The sequence below is a fragment of the Phaethon lepturus genome, unplaced genomic scaffold, assembly GCF_000687285.1.
Source record: "Phaethon lepturus isolate BGI_N335 unplaced genomic scaffold, ASM68728v1 scaffold3021, whole genome shotgun sequence".
Classification (NCBI taxonomy): Eukaryota; Metazoa; Chordata; class Aves; order Phaethontiformes; family Phaethontidae; genus Phaethon; species Phaethon lepturus.
In genome coordinates this window covers 43288-56932 of record NW_010516765.1, presented here as the reverse complement: position 1 = coordinate 56932, position 13645 = coordinate 43288, and the positions used below count along the sequence as shown (strand labels likewise).

The following is a 13645-nucleotide window of genomic DNA, read 5'->3' as shown; positions in this document are numbered from 1 at the left end:
GCCAGATGGGATATGCAGTAGGGGAGTATCAGGGTAGTTTTTTGTAGCAAGGTTGTGCAGTAAGAGAGTAAGGGCTAGTGGAAACATGGCCCCAGGGTCTGGTCTGTGGCACAATGGTAACGAGCACATGCTTAGGTCAGGGTCCCACGAGGAGGTGTGGTAGAGAGGGCAAATGCTGGGTTTTGAGAGGTGGAGCTGTGTGCTGCATTAGTGGTGGGAGAGATGGGCTTGAGGTCCAAGTTCAAAGGAATAAAGAGGATAGGTAAGGGTACAGGATGGTGTGTGGGTGTTAGAGTGCAATAAAGGAATGGGGAAGGGGAAGTTGGTCCATGATACTTAGGTTCCTTTTGGACTGTGAAGGAGACAGAAACTGTTATGAGTATCTTCTCTGTTAAATCTTATGCTGTTAAATATTAATTCTTAAATCCTCTATATAAAACCTATGCAAACACAATTAAAGGAAAATCGTGTAAATTAACAAATATAATTTATATTTATAAAATAATACAAATATAATTAAGGAAAAATAGTAAAGAAAAATACTAATTTAAGGAAAATAAAATTAAAATATTAAAGAAAAATAAAAGAAAAAAGAAAACACTGTAGATAAATTTCACCTGGGCATGTTCAAGTCCCAGGCACAGAGCTGTGAGTTGCTGCTGCTGTTGGTGGGGGCTCCAGCAACTGTGGCAACGTGTAACAAACTGAAAAGCCTGACACTATTAACATTTTTTTCAGCGTGAGTACAAGGCTTATCAAATTAATTCTAAACTGTCTCTTTGATAAAATGCATAGTTTGAATTCCTGTAGTATAAGACCTCTTTTGTCATCCTTTAATCATATTCACAGATCTTCCCTGAGCTTTCTTCATGTTGTCACTATGCTTCTGAAGGCTCTGTATAAGTACTAGACACATCATTTGAACAGTGATTGTATCCGTGCCAAATACAAAAATAAAATCTCCCTCTGCCTCCTTGACATTGCTGTTTACGTATCAGCCGTTCTAGCCAGTCTTCTGCTGAAAGCTTCTCTTCAACCTGTTACCACCTGATGTATCTCCCTAGTTTTTTATCAAAGCTCAGCATCCCTGAAGTGTTTGTAGTGTGCACATGGCACGCTGCCTTTGTCCCTGGGTGTGCATTTACATTTTATTCTATTGAAGTGCACATCACTGATCACCTTTTTACCAAACAATGCAGACTGTTCCGTGTTAGTAGCATGTCATCTCCATTATTTATCAATCTCCTAGCCTTTGTTTTCATCTGCAAATTTTATCAGTATATGTGATACATCCAGGTTATTATATATATATGTAAAGTCAAATTGCATAAGGCCAGTGCTAGAACCTTATGAGGCCCGCTAGAAATCTCATATAACAAATTAACTATCCAATGGCCCTGCTCTCTTGCTTGACACTTCCATTCTTGTGGTGAAAGCTGTTGCATGGCAGTGTGCTCCTGAATTGTTTCATTTCACACCTGTGATATGAAATCAAACAGATAGTGGTGTATATTTATATTAAAACATCACACTGTAAACTCTAGGATCTGAAAACAGGCACAGTGGTTGCTTTTCCAGTTTCCCTTTGAAATGCAGTGTAGGGTGGAGAGGTGGACAGGACCTCTTTAATCCCCACAGCTAAACCTAGCACAACTTGTGAATCCCAATCAGATACTTACTGATCATTTATATTTAAAAATACATCTTGGAGCCTGTCTGTCTTTTTTTATTCCGTTTCAATATGCTAGAATGATTTTGTATGTAGTTTCTCAAAGTGCTAGGTAATATGCTGTATCACAGAATTACACGGAATCACAGAATCATTAAGGTTGGAAAAGACCTTTAAGATTATCAAGTCCAACCGTGAACCTAACACCAACATGCCCACTAAACCATGTCCTGAAGTGCCACGTCTGCATGTTCACTGCACTTCCAGTGATGGTGACTCCACCAACTCCCTGGGCAGCCTGTTCCAATGCTTGACCACTCTCTCAGTAAAGAAATTTTTCCTAATAACCAATCTAAACCTCCCTTGGTGCAACTTGAGGCCATTTCCTCTTGTTCTATTGCTAGTTGGGAGAAGAGAGTGACACCCACCTCACCACAGCCCCCTTTCGGGTAGTTGTAGAGAGTGATAAGGTCTCCCCTCAGCCTCCTCTTCTCCAGACTGAACAACCTCAGTTCCCTCAGCCGCTCTTCATAAGACTTGTGCCTCCAGACCCCTCACCAGCTTCGTTCCCCCTCTCTGGACACTCTCCAGCAACTCAATGTCCCTTTTGTAGTGAGGGGCCCAAAACTGAACACAGGATTTGAAGTGCAGCCTCACCACTGCCAAGTACAGGGGCACGATCACTTCCCTACTCCTGCTGGCCATGCTGTTTCTGATACAGGCCAGGATGCTGTTGGCCTTCTTGGCCACCTGGGCACACTGCTGGCTCATATTCAGCCGGCTGTCAACCAGCACCCCCAGGTCCTTTTCAGGGCATATCTAAGGGTGACGTGTTATTATGGCTATCAGAAAAAACTTGTGGGCTTATCAAAAGTGTCAGAAAAGGTGCATTAAATCCTTGTTGAGTGTGATAAGTATAATACTGTTCTCCGTTTAATAATTCAGTAATCAGATCTTTTATTAATTGTTTTGCTTGGCGCTGGTTTGTGGCTGACAAGCCTCTGATTGCCCAGCTCATCCTGTTGAAATATTGGAACAACTTATTTTACTTTTTTGGAATTTCTTGAGTGTTCCAAGAATTACAGAAAATTGACACTCAAGGTCATATGCAGTACTGAGTTGGGTAATTCCTAGGATTCTGTTACATTAAAACTTGCAATGTATGCAGATCAATTCAGCAGGGAAAAAGCTGTCCATCTTGCAAGACAGATGTAAAACAGTGGATGTGAATAATACCTTTTTGTTTGGTCAGATCCTTTGTGTATATTGAAAATGTAAAGAAACTTAACAGAAATTCATAACTTAGAAACATTATTGTGTTGGTGTGGTAATTTGAATGCGTAATTTTTATATTACACTTTCTCCTCAATTCAATTTTAGGCTTTTTGTGTAAATTATCATTAATAAATGGCTCGCTCACATGCATAGATCATTTGTCTGTCTTGACTACTGCTTAAGCTAGATCTGTTGGGTCTCCTAAATTCTATTTGGAGAGTACAGTATCAGTCATGTAATAGTTGACCGGTGTAACTATGTCAGCAGAAGTTTCCACAGATGTTTAAGCTTCTAGTGTAAATGATATTTGCATACTTTGAGTGTTTGCCAATAAGTGTTCGTTTCTTCCTGCAAGCTGGTGTATCTGTATGCAAGTACTGCTCCTTGACGTTTCTGATTACTGCCATTTTTACAAGGAAGTTGAGATGCTAATCCGATAACATCTTTTAACTGGGTTTTGACATGAGTTCTCACTCACAGACTATTTCAAAAGAAAGACTGTTTATTGTGGCCACTTTTCCTTTCCTAGCATCTGACTGCAATTCCTTCCCTCTGCGCTTTCAGTTGGCATGTAACTACACAAACAACTGATATATCTATTATTCATCACAGAAGAAAGGGAACAAAAGAACAAAAAGTGGGAGGTGAGGAGGGAGCTTTCTCAGGCAGTTCTGCTACTGGTGAAATGGAGTCTTTCTGTCAGCTCCACAGCTGCTTTCTGTCTCCTGTAATCATTTGCTCTTTACCACATTTAAACATTCTTGCACCTTCAGCTGCATTGATGCAGCTGTTTTCAGGCTGTGTTCTAGCTGTATGGGATGAAGACAACCATTTTTAACAGGTTCTTTTTTCAAAATTCATTATTGGTTATGCTTGCAAGATCAGCCCCATGTGTCTTTATATAAGCAAAGCTATGCTCTTGGTTATATTGTTTTCCCTACTTTGGCCAAAATATACCATGCCAGTGAAAGTAACTTTAGATACGTCTTTTGCCTGTATATGAGGTTTTGCCAATGCAAATATATTTATCAGAGAATGCTCTTTATTATCTGTATTATCAGTATAATTATGTTAACAGGATTGTCTGCAAAGGTTTAAGCATTTTGTGTTAATTTAGCTTTTTGGAAAAAGGAGTGTCAAAAAAGTGACTGTCAAAGATTATTATATGTTTATCTATTTAAATCAAACACCAACATTTTTTAACCTGAGGTTCCCAAACTCTGACTAAAATCAAAACCTGGTTTAGAAGGCACCTGATCCCATCTGTTATTTGGTTTCTGGGAGTCTGTTGATCTGACTAATTTTTTTTGCATTTGTTTTATTCTGAAAAGCTTTTTTGTTAAGCTCTGCTGATGGCAATAATGGAACAGTTAACTGGACGACTAAGCAAGCCCACAGTTATATTATCAGCAGAATAAAGGCTATTGAGAAGAATGGTGAGTTTAGGCTGTAAATTTAAATCCCATGTTGGTTGAGTCAAATCTGCTTTTAATATTACTCTTGCTTTTTCAGTCATGTCCTTGTTTTAGGAATAAGATGCTATTTCAAGGTAAGTAATTTGAAGAATTTTACATTTCTTCAATCTTCTAAACGTTCACAGACATGCGTGCATTTGTGAGTCTTCCCCAACTTTTCCTGTTCCTATAGCTTTGCTTGAAATAATGGCTGCGTGTATACCTAATACTGCACATTTTCTTGTCATGGCTGGTTGCTTGGAGATACGTCTTCAGTTTGCTTAATACAATAACTTGTCTGTAACAACTTAAAAAAAATCTTATCATGTACGTATGTAAAAAGACAATTTTACTGTCATTTATGCAAGTACACATAGAATATTTTGGCTAGTGTACCCTAGTTGAGAAAAGGCTTTGCACTGACTGCCCATCAGGCAGGCAATCTGGATTGGCCACCAAATCGAATTATTTCTGGGATTGTGTTTCATCTGCTAAAAATCAATGGGGAGAGAACCCATTGAAATTCCCAGAAAAAATTTCCAGGTGGATTTTTTTCTGAAGATCATCAACGTACAGGCTTCAACCAACATGGTAAATCTTCTGAAATATCTGGACACAGAGGTCATCTGTATCTGATAACAGGCTCTGGGCTTGAGGCTGACATAATACTAGCTGAGTTCCTGGCTGTGCCCATGTTCAAAGCCTACAAGAAGAAAAAAGTTTTTTGTACATTTCAAAAGGAGTGATGCGTGTTTTCCAGCCTTCAGTTCCAAATTAATCTACTACTTTCCCAATCTCTAGAACTTCTAACCTTCCTGCACAGATATATCTTGGGATCTACAGAAGGTCTTCCAAGGGATCTGGAAACAAATAAGAAGAAAACTATGCTGCTGAGGTAGCTGGTACAGTCTTTTTTTTTTCTAGCTAGGATCTGTTGCGTTCTTATGTAGTGAAGATTTTTAATTTCCCATGGTTAGTTTTACAGAAGCCTTTCACAATACTCAAGATTTTTGTCTGCCACAGGGAGTTTGCCCAGGCAATTCACATCTGGCAGTCTGCTGTATTAGATTAGTATTTAGAAGTTGGTAAGTATATTTGGTTTCATCCCTAGATCACCTAATATGATTACACATTCATCTCCACTCTCAGGCAGTCTTATGAAAATAATTGTGGCTTTTGAAAACTTTTGAAGAAAATAGCATTTCAGTTGTTTCATTATTGAAAAGCAGTGATTGCCATAGTGGCCTGAAGACTCATAATTTTCCTTCTGATTTTGAAGGAACTTCACAGGGAAAAAGAAGAGGGCTTACCTGACAAGGGGAGCGAGAACTTTAGAATTCTTAATCTCCATATTTGTGTCATTACAATGTGTTTGTCATTATAAGCTAAGATAGGTTTGGGTTTTTTTTCCTTCTGAGAAGCATTTTTAGACTTTCTCTAAGATTGCTGCTTTATATCTGCATGAAATCCTTCCTAGTATGCTTACTTCAGCAACAGAGAACAGCTTGTTACTAGGAATGGGCAGGCATTTAGTGGTGGCAATAGATTTCCTCTAGCAGACAAAAGTAATATGTTGTATAGGTTTTTTTTTCAGTAATGGCTGATTCTATTATCCTTCCTTTCTAAAACTATTGCATGTGGAGAAAATATACATTACTTTTTCACTGGTCTTTCTGTTCGAAATGGATTTTCCTTGTAGAGTGAAATCATCAGAACTGGAAAAATGGATTTTTCTAGATGTTTGACACATTTTCAGCCAGCCACCATATTTTTCTCAGCTTGGCTGCTCTATTAATGTTATAAATTACTTTTTCAGCTTTTCTTGAAAATGTTTTAAAGGAAATTAGTTAGTTTCCTTGCTCTATTTACAGCTCATTCACAGAAGTTTTTTGGTTTATCAATTTAGTAATTTTAATTATACAAATCAAATAGCTATGTTTCTGTACTTAAATCAAGTCTACATAATTAAAATTACAGTAATTGGTTTATTAGCCACATAAAATTGTAATAAACTATTTAAGTTTCAGGATCCATTTTAATTTTGTCTTCAAGGTAAAATTATTAGAAAGGTATTCTGTTCAGTACTGTGTTAAAAACTGTTTCCAAAAGTGGGAAAAAGCAATTTGGAATTTGATCAATAATATATCCAGAGCTTGAGACTCTTGAGATATTCTGCAATATCAGGCTTGAAGAGTGGGAAGTATGTAGCTAAATGTAGAGGTCTATGTTACAGGTATCTGTCTGCCTCTCTTCTCAGCTGCCTCTGCAGTCAGTGGAGATCTAGTCAGTGTAGTCAGGAATCTAGGACATGATTCATCTAATTTTACAGGAGAAATCAAATTAATCACCCCCTGGAAGCGTCTGTTTCTTCTCCACTGACTATAAAAGGAGCCTGACTAACTCAGTGGTGGATGTTGTTTCTGTAGGCATCTAAAATTAGGTGAGATAGATTCCACACGGAGTACATGGTGCGAGGGATGGAATGTCTGTGATTAATGCCTAATTAGCAGCGGCTTTTTAAGTGGATCTCAAGTAAGAAGGTTGGTATAATGATAAGGCTGAAGAAATTATACCAGAATTAGAAAATTACATGAGCTTGATCCACATTTCAAATATATTTTGCTTATTGATCCATTGCTATTGAAATTAGCTCTTTTATCTTCTAGGAGGACGAGTTTGTCCCTATGGGTTTGTTACAGTGACTCTGAAGTCTCCTTCGGTGTCACTTTTCCCTATGACAGTACCCCCACGCTGTATGGCCTATAACCTCTGGAGATGTGACTTCTCCTAAAGTTTCTTTCAGTTTAGCAAGCAAGGCAGGTAGCTGTGTGTCTCTATATCTGTGACTTTATTTACCACTTGTGTAATCCTCATCTAATTGGCAAAATTTATCAGCAATGATTGATTCTTTCAGGGCATTGACTTAAAATTCAGTAGGAATATGGAATAGTAATATGGAATAGAATCAGTCCTGTTAAGACACCATGAGAAACACCTATTACATCAGTATTTTCCATTTATACTTAAATTTTGAAACTTGTCGATAAAATTGTTTCTTATCCATTTAATGTATCATTTTTTTTATTCTTCTAATTCTTTAAAATATGTATATAGTACTGCATCAAATGTGTTATATCTAAATAAGATTTGCCTTTATCAACTAAATTTGTAACTAAATAAAAATAGAATGTTGCTTTTACATATGCTGATTATTCTCAGTTAAGTTTCCTTTAGGTTTTTAATTCTGAGTCCTGTAAAATACGGGTTTGTTTTTTTGTGTGGAATCAGTGAGACCTGGCTGGCCTATAACTACCCATGTCCTTCTGTTTTATCCTTAAATACAAGCGCATCTTTAGTAATGAGCTCTCTAATCAAAATTTTAGATGCATGTTATCTGAACCTGCTGGTCTAAGAAAACCTAGCTTTAAGAACTCATAGAAATCCTCAGATGAAGTGAATTGCTTTGTCCTTTTCTGCACAAGAACTGAAAAATCTGCCATTTCCATTCAGTGAGGAATCAGTACCATTGATTGGTAAGGTTCCTCTGTAATCCTCATGTTCCTTATTTTTATGTAAAATATCAAGAAAACATTGTATCATTAATTTAATGTATTTTTATTCATGTAATATTACAAATAAACCAACTATAAAATTACAGTAGCCTTCCTTGGGTTTTTTTTATTGCAATGAAAGTAAAGAGCATGTACAACTTCTGAAATCCTAACATAGCTGGTTTTGTTTATTGCAATGTTGGAAGGGATCCTGCTGAGCAAAGAGAGTTTGCTCTGTGTTCTTGTTCTTAAATCTATGCAACCTTTTAAAAAACTTATTAACAGATATCTAATATTTGTTGCTTTCCTTCTCCCAGATGCCCGCATTGCTGTTGAAATGCATGCTGTGTTATCCAGAGCATGTCTCACTTTTGCTTTTTTCTGTCTTTTATCTTTCCTTCTGCTTTTCAGTGTACACGATTCTGTCTAAGGTGCACTCTGATCGGAATGTATACCCTTCTGCTGGAGTTCTTTTTGTTCATGTTTTGGAGAGAGAGTACTTTAAGGGGGAATTTCCTCCTTACCCAAAGCCTGGTATGGGATGCTAAGATCTTCAACTTTATATAAAAATGTAGGAGGGGGGGAAGTTTAAAAAAATCCAAGTCTATTTAGCATACCTTACAGTTCAGCATGTAACATACAAAGGACAGGTTTTAGTTTCTATTGAGATATCTTCAAATGAAATAAAGTATGTGGTCTTGCAAGTTTAAAATGTTCTGGTTTGTGATTGTCATTTGTGAAAAGATGCAAGTAACTGTGTGTTGTGGAAAATGTGCTTAATATTTTGGGAAGGTGTAATAACAAACACATTGTATATCAGATTAGAAGTATACCTTTTCTTCACTGCTGCATTAAATACGAAATTGTGGAAGTTTAATAGTTATGTCAAAAATGCCATTATCTGATCACTGTTTCAGACATAGTATCTATCAGGCTATATGAAGCAGCACTTTCAAAGCATATATTAAATGAGACAAAAAAGAAGATTAAATCAAATATGAGGCTATGTAATGATGTTTTATTTCATTTAAAACAAATAATCCTTTGGATTCAGCCTTCTTCCTATATTTAGGAACAGTTTAATGTTAGTAAGCAGTTCTTTTTACAGAAAGAGCCGCGATTTCCCAAGTACGGTGTTCTGATATTCACTGAAGTAAAGCTAAAAGATTGGTCATTGGCAGGTTAGAATATGTGTAAGCAATCTGGGCGGTGTGGAAAGAGAGAGAGAGATCATTCTGCCCCACAAGCTTATCAACAATGAAAAGGAATAATAAATATAAAAATATCCTATTTTCCTATAGAAATAGGAAAAACCTATCATACATGCACAGTGCACAGATAATCAAACCTGTTTCATTAATAAGCTTTTGAATTGATTTGAGAGCACTATTTTCAAAACTCACTTTAAAGAAAAAATGAGCTTCTGTTAGCATTGATTAAGTTTTGTCATGAATAGCCCAAATGTTTTAAAAATTTCCACTCCTTGAAAAATGGATATTTTTCCTGACATGTATACCTGAGTCTTCATTTCATGTAACAATGACTGACAGAGTGAAGTTTGCTTCTGTCCCAGTTTTCTCCCAATTTTGGCACATAGATGGAAGGAACCTGGAAATTTTACTAAAGATGGGTTGTCCTTCAAATCCTTACAGCCCCAGCCTGTCTTGACATTCATGTGATACAAAGGCAGTATGAATCTGATTTCAGATACTGCTGAAATTGCTGTACCCATAGATGACTTTGATTGTATCAGAAATTCATTGTAAGGCCAGTTGTTACCGTGGTCCTTTTATTTTTGTCTGCTGTGCTGGATCATTAGCATGGCCTACCTTAATGAAGGGCAAACCAGAATGTATCACAGGTGGCTTTCAGATTTTTCCTCAGATCATGTGTGATGCTGGGAATCTCCCTATGAGTGCAATAGGTTAGATTACTGGGATGTCCCGAGAGAATTGCGAGGAAAGTTGCATTACACCCTGGGGCTGGTTTGGTGTGGTTCTGGTCCCTTTTACCCACAGCCAGATGTGTAAATGTGTACATGAAAGCTAGATACACTTTGGCAACAGGTCTTGGTCTCTTTGTTCCTCTCTGGAGGAGATGACAGCTGTTCTTTCTTCACTGGGCACAGTTTCTGCCTTCTGTGCCAGCCTGCCTGTCATCTTCTCTTGTCACTTGTCCTACGATGGCTGCTGTTGCCGTTTCAGAGCCGCGCTGGAGGAGCGCAGTGCAGAGGTGTCTCAGAATAGACTTGCCCGAGTTCTGTACCTCAGCTGTAAGGTGCCTGTGCCTCAGCGGTGCAGATATGGTTGTGCTTAGTCACACCTGACTTCAGTTTATTTTACCTTTTGTAAGTGAAGTCAAATCCAGATATCTGTAAGAGTATCAATAAGAACCACAAGAACTCATACTGGTTTGACTTTAGGGGCTTTTAGAGATTGCATCTGGATGATTGTATTTAGTGGCCATCAGTGGATCCATTTTGCAGGGAAGTCTTGTCCTTTTTTGAATTAATTTACTCTATAAAGAAAATCTACTGCCAGGCTGTTGATGCTGAAGACCTGTATATCCTGATGCTAACAGAAGCTTTCAGACATTGATGATTACACAGCCACTCTTTACAGTAAGCCCTCCCAGGCACATTGGGTCTCCAGAGCCATTATTAAAAACATAAATAAAAGAGACTTTTTGAGAAATTAAAGGACTGAGACCTTTGTGCTTTTGTAAGTAGGAGGTTAGATGCTTCGATTCTAGGTGGAACTGAGCTCTAAAATCAGATCCATTAGTTAATGAGTGCAAGCACTCAGAATTAGCCAGGGCTCAAAGAAGTACAAGCACATTCATCTCTGCAGTTAGTTACACTTTTCAGATATGAAATTCTTAATACTTAAAAGTGCTGAGTAGCAGTTTCCATATTTCTGGTACGGTAAAGGTTAGGAATTTTTTTTCTTTTTGGAAATGTTTAGAAGACATAACTGAAAGACAGAATAAGATTTTCTAATGGAAACCTCAAAATCAAAGCATATAGCATTTTCTTGTAAGTATTCTAATACTAATTATGCTAATAATATTTCTTATCTAGGTGAAGTAAGTAATGATCCTATAACATTTAATACCAACTTAATGGGTTACCCTGACAGACCTGGATGGCTACGCTATATACAAAGGACACCATACAGTGACGGAGTGCTGTATGGCTCACCGACTGTAGAAAATGTGGGCAAACCAACCATCATTGAGGTATTTCTTTCAAATGTTCAAAAAGATTTATTTTGGTTTTGAGTGTAGGATTCAGAATGCTAACAAGTATTGCCTCTTACTTTTGAAAAGTTAGTTACAATTAAATAAAAAGAAAGATTATAAGACAGGGACAAGGACTTGTGACAGTAACATTTTCTCTTTGGTACCTTTGTATCCTCTTTTGAGAGAAAGCCAGGTTGTATGACATTTTGTATTTTACTTTTAAGGTATAACTAGTAAATAGCAATAACCAGTAAAGCTTACTATTCCTAGGTGCAATACCTTTAGATTCTTGCCCTTCATCTTTCTAAGAGGCATTTCATTTCAGTAAATTGTGAATATATTAAAGTTGTGTTCAAAATACGGGGCAAAAAAAGCCTTTGTAAACAACTGTACTTGAATAATATCTGGATTCTGAACCTTGTAACAGTCTACCTATACCATTCTAAATATAGGCCAGAATTTTCCCCACTGGAAAACACAGTGTTCAGTCAGTAGACAGGTTTTGGGTTTGGTTGGTTGGTTGGTTTGTTGTGTTTTTAAATCAAATTATTTTTCATCAAATATTATCTGGTTCATTATTCATGTTTATTGATAGATTTAATTAGCACTTACATGTATTTAATTATATTCTTATAAGTGTAACAATGACAAAACCCACTACTTCATTTTTGACGATTAGCTATCCAGATGTTTAAAAGCTCCAATTATTCATTGAGCAGCAATTGAAAGGGAAGAGGGACTATATTTTCTGCCATGCATATGGCGGAAGACTGCAGATTCAATCAGACACTGTGTGGTTTACAGTGTTAAGGAAAATGGGCTCGTTAACTTGCTCCAGCCATTTTGCTGCTTCAGCAGTACATTTGTCTTAAACCCTTGATGAGGGTTTTTTTTTTTTCTGAATTGCATTTGATATAGTTGTTCTACCTCAGGAACGACATCTCTAAATGTTAAGTTGTACTGTAGATAATTTCACACATGCTTAATTCTATAGACATGATTCAGTTTTGATTTCAGAAGGACTAATAACATCTGCAAAATTAAGCATGTGCAGAAGTACTTGCAGACTGCTTAGCTTTCTGTAGAGGAAACTGTTATTTAAAATTGCCCTTTTTCAAAATTTGAATTGTAGGGTCTATATCAAGACCTCCATTCTAAGCATGACCCCAAGCCTATATTTGAACTAAGTCTTGCCTAGCATACAAATCCGTTGCCATTCCACTCTCAGGTGTGCCGTAGGACGGGAGTGGTGCAGATTGCATTTGATCCCCTTCCTGGTGCCACCTGAGAGGACTGGTTGCATATTCTTGGCCTGAACATAACTTCCATTATGTCCTATTGCCTGAGGTGATGTCATGGGTAGGTCAATTAGTTGGAGGAGACCTCATGATTAGAAAGGCCTAACGTTATGCATAGTGTTGCAATAGAGCAGGTAACATTCTTGAGCTCCAGCTCCTTTGAAAGGTGAGCAAAGACAGTTTGTGTTTGTTCAGTCTCCACCACTGGCGCTGCTGCTCGGTGCAGGTGCTCCGTCCACATTGGCAGCTCGCACAGCCGGAGTGCAGACTCAGAATGGGTACTGTCGTGGTCCGCTATAGAGCTTGTGTAACCAGAGAGTTAGGTTTTCTAACTATTAATGTTTAAACTACTGTTGAAACAACTCTGTGAAAAAAATTTCAAATCCTTGATTCTGTTAATCTCAGGAATTTATTTTCTATTAATTTTATAATGAAATTGTTACATTACATAAGATGTAATTTGGTTCCTTCTACACTTAAATGAACCTGCAGAAGATATTCCTGAGCATTTTTCCTTCTCATTTAAATCCCTTAAGGGAAGTGCAACATCCTTTACTTTTATTTGTTTAATAATCAATGTCACTATGCGTGGTAGCTCTGCTTGCTGAGAAGCAACATAGTTGTCACTGTTGCCACTCCTCTGCCTCTCCTTTGTCCCTGAAAGGAATTAATTGAAGTCTAAAATTAGGAAGAAAGTTAGTCTCTTTCAGTTTGTTTCGGGAAAGATTTATCACCTTTCAGGAAAAAGAAGTCGATACATAATTGTAATTACATATTTTTTTTTTTTTGGGGGGGGAATAAAAATAATACATAATTATACTGATATCCAGCCTCATTCCGTAGTTCTTATGAATGAGCACTTAATCATAATACAACTTCAGAGTACAGTCACCACTGAGGAGTACCCACTTGTAAGCATTTCAGGCATCCCATACATTTAAACTAAAAGATTGGTATCATTACATAATTTGTTCATGAAGGCATAAGTTTCCAAAAGTCAGTCGTGAATGTTGCATCTACCTACTAGTTTTCAATTCCCCTACAGTTAACAGATTCCAGGATTTTTTTAAAAACTGCTTGTGTTGGAGCAATGCTTGTGAACCACAGTGAAGTATGACTTCAGTGGGGCTAGAGCTAAAACTAAACCCCAGTCCCAAA

At 37.3% G+C, this 13645-nt stretch overlaps 1 protein-coding gene across 1 annotated transcript in view; it reads left to right on the top strand.

Moving 5' to 3' along the window:
• The first annotated feature begins 222 nt into the window (after positions 1-222).
• Positions 223-13645, top strand: part of SGCE (sarcoglycan, epsilon) — a 26991-nt gene continuing 13568 nt past the window's right edge. The window contains exons 1-4 of the mRNA XM_010296159.1: positions 223-262; positions 4276-4380; positions 8361-8483; positions 11029-11186. Of these exons, the coding sequence (XP_010294461.1) occupies positions 223-262; positions 4276-4380; positions 8361-8483; positions 11029-11186 (426 nt within the window). The remainder of the gene's footprint in view (positions 263-4275; positions 4381-8360; positions 8484-11028; positions 11187-13645) is intronic.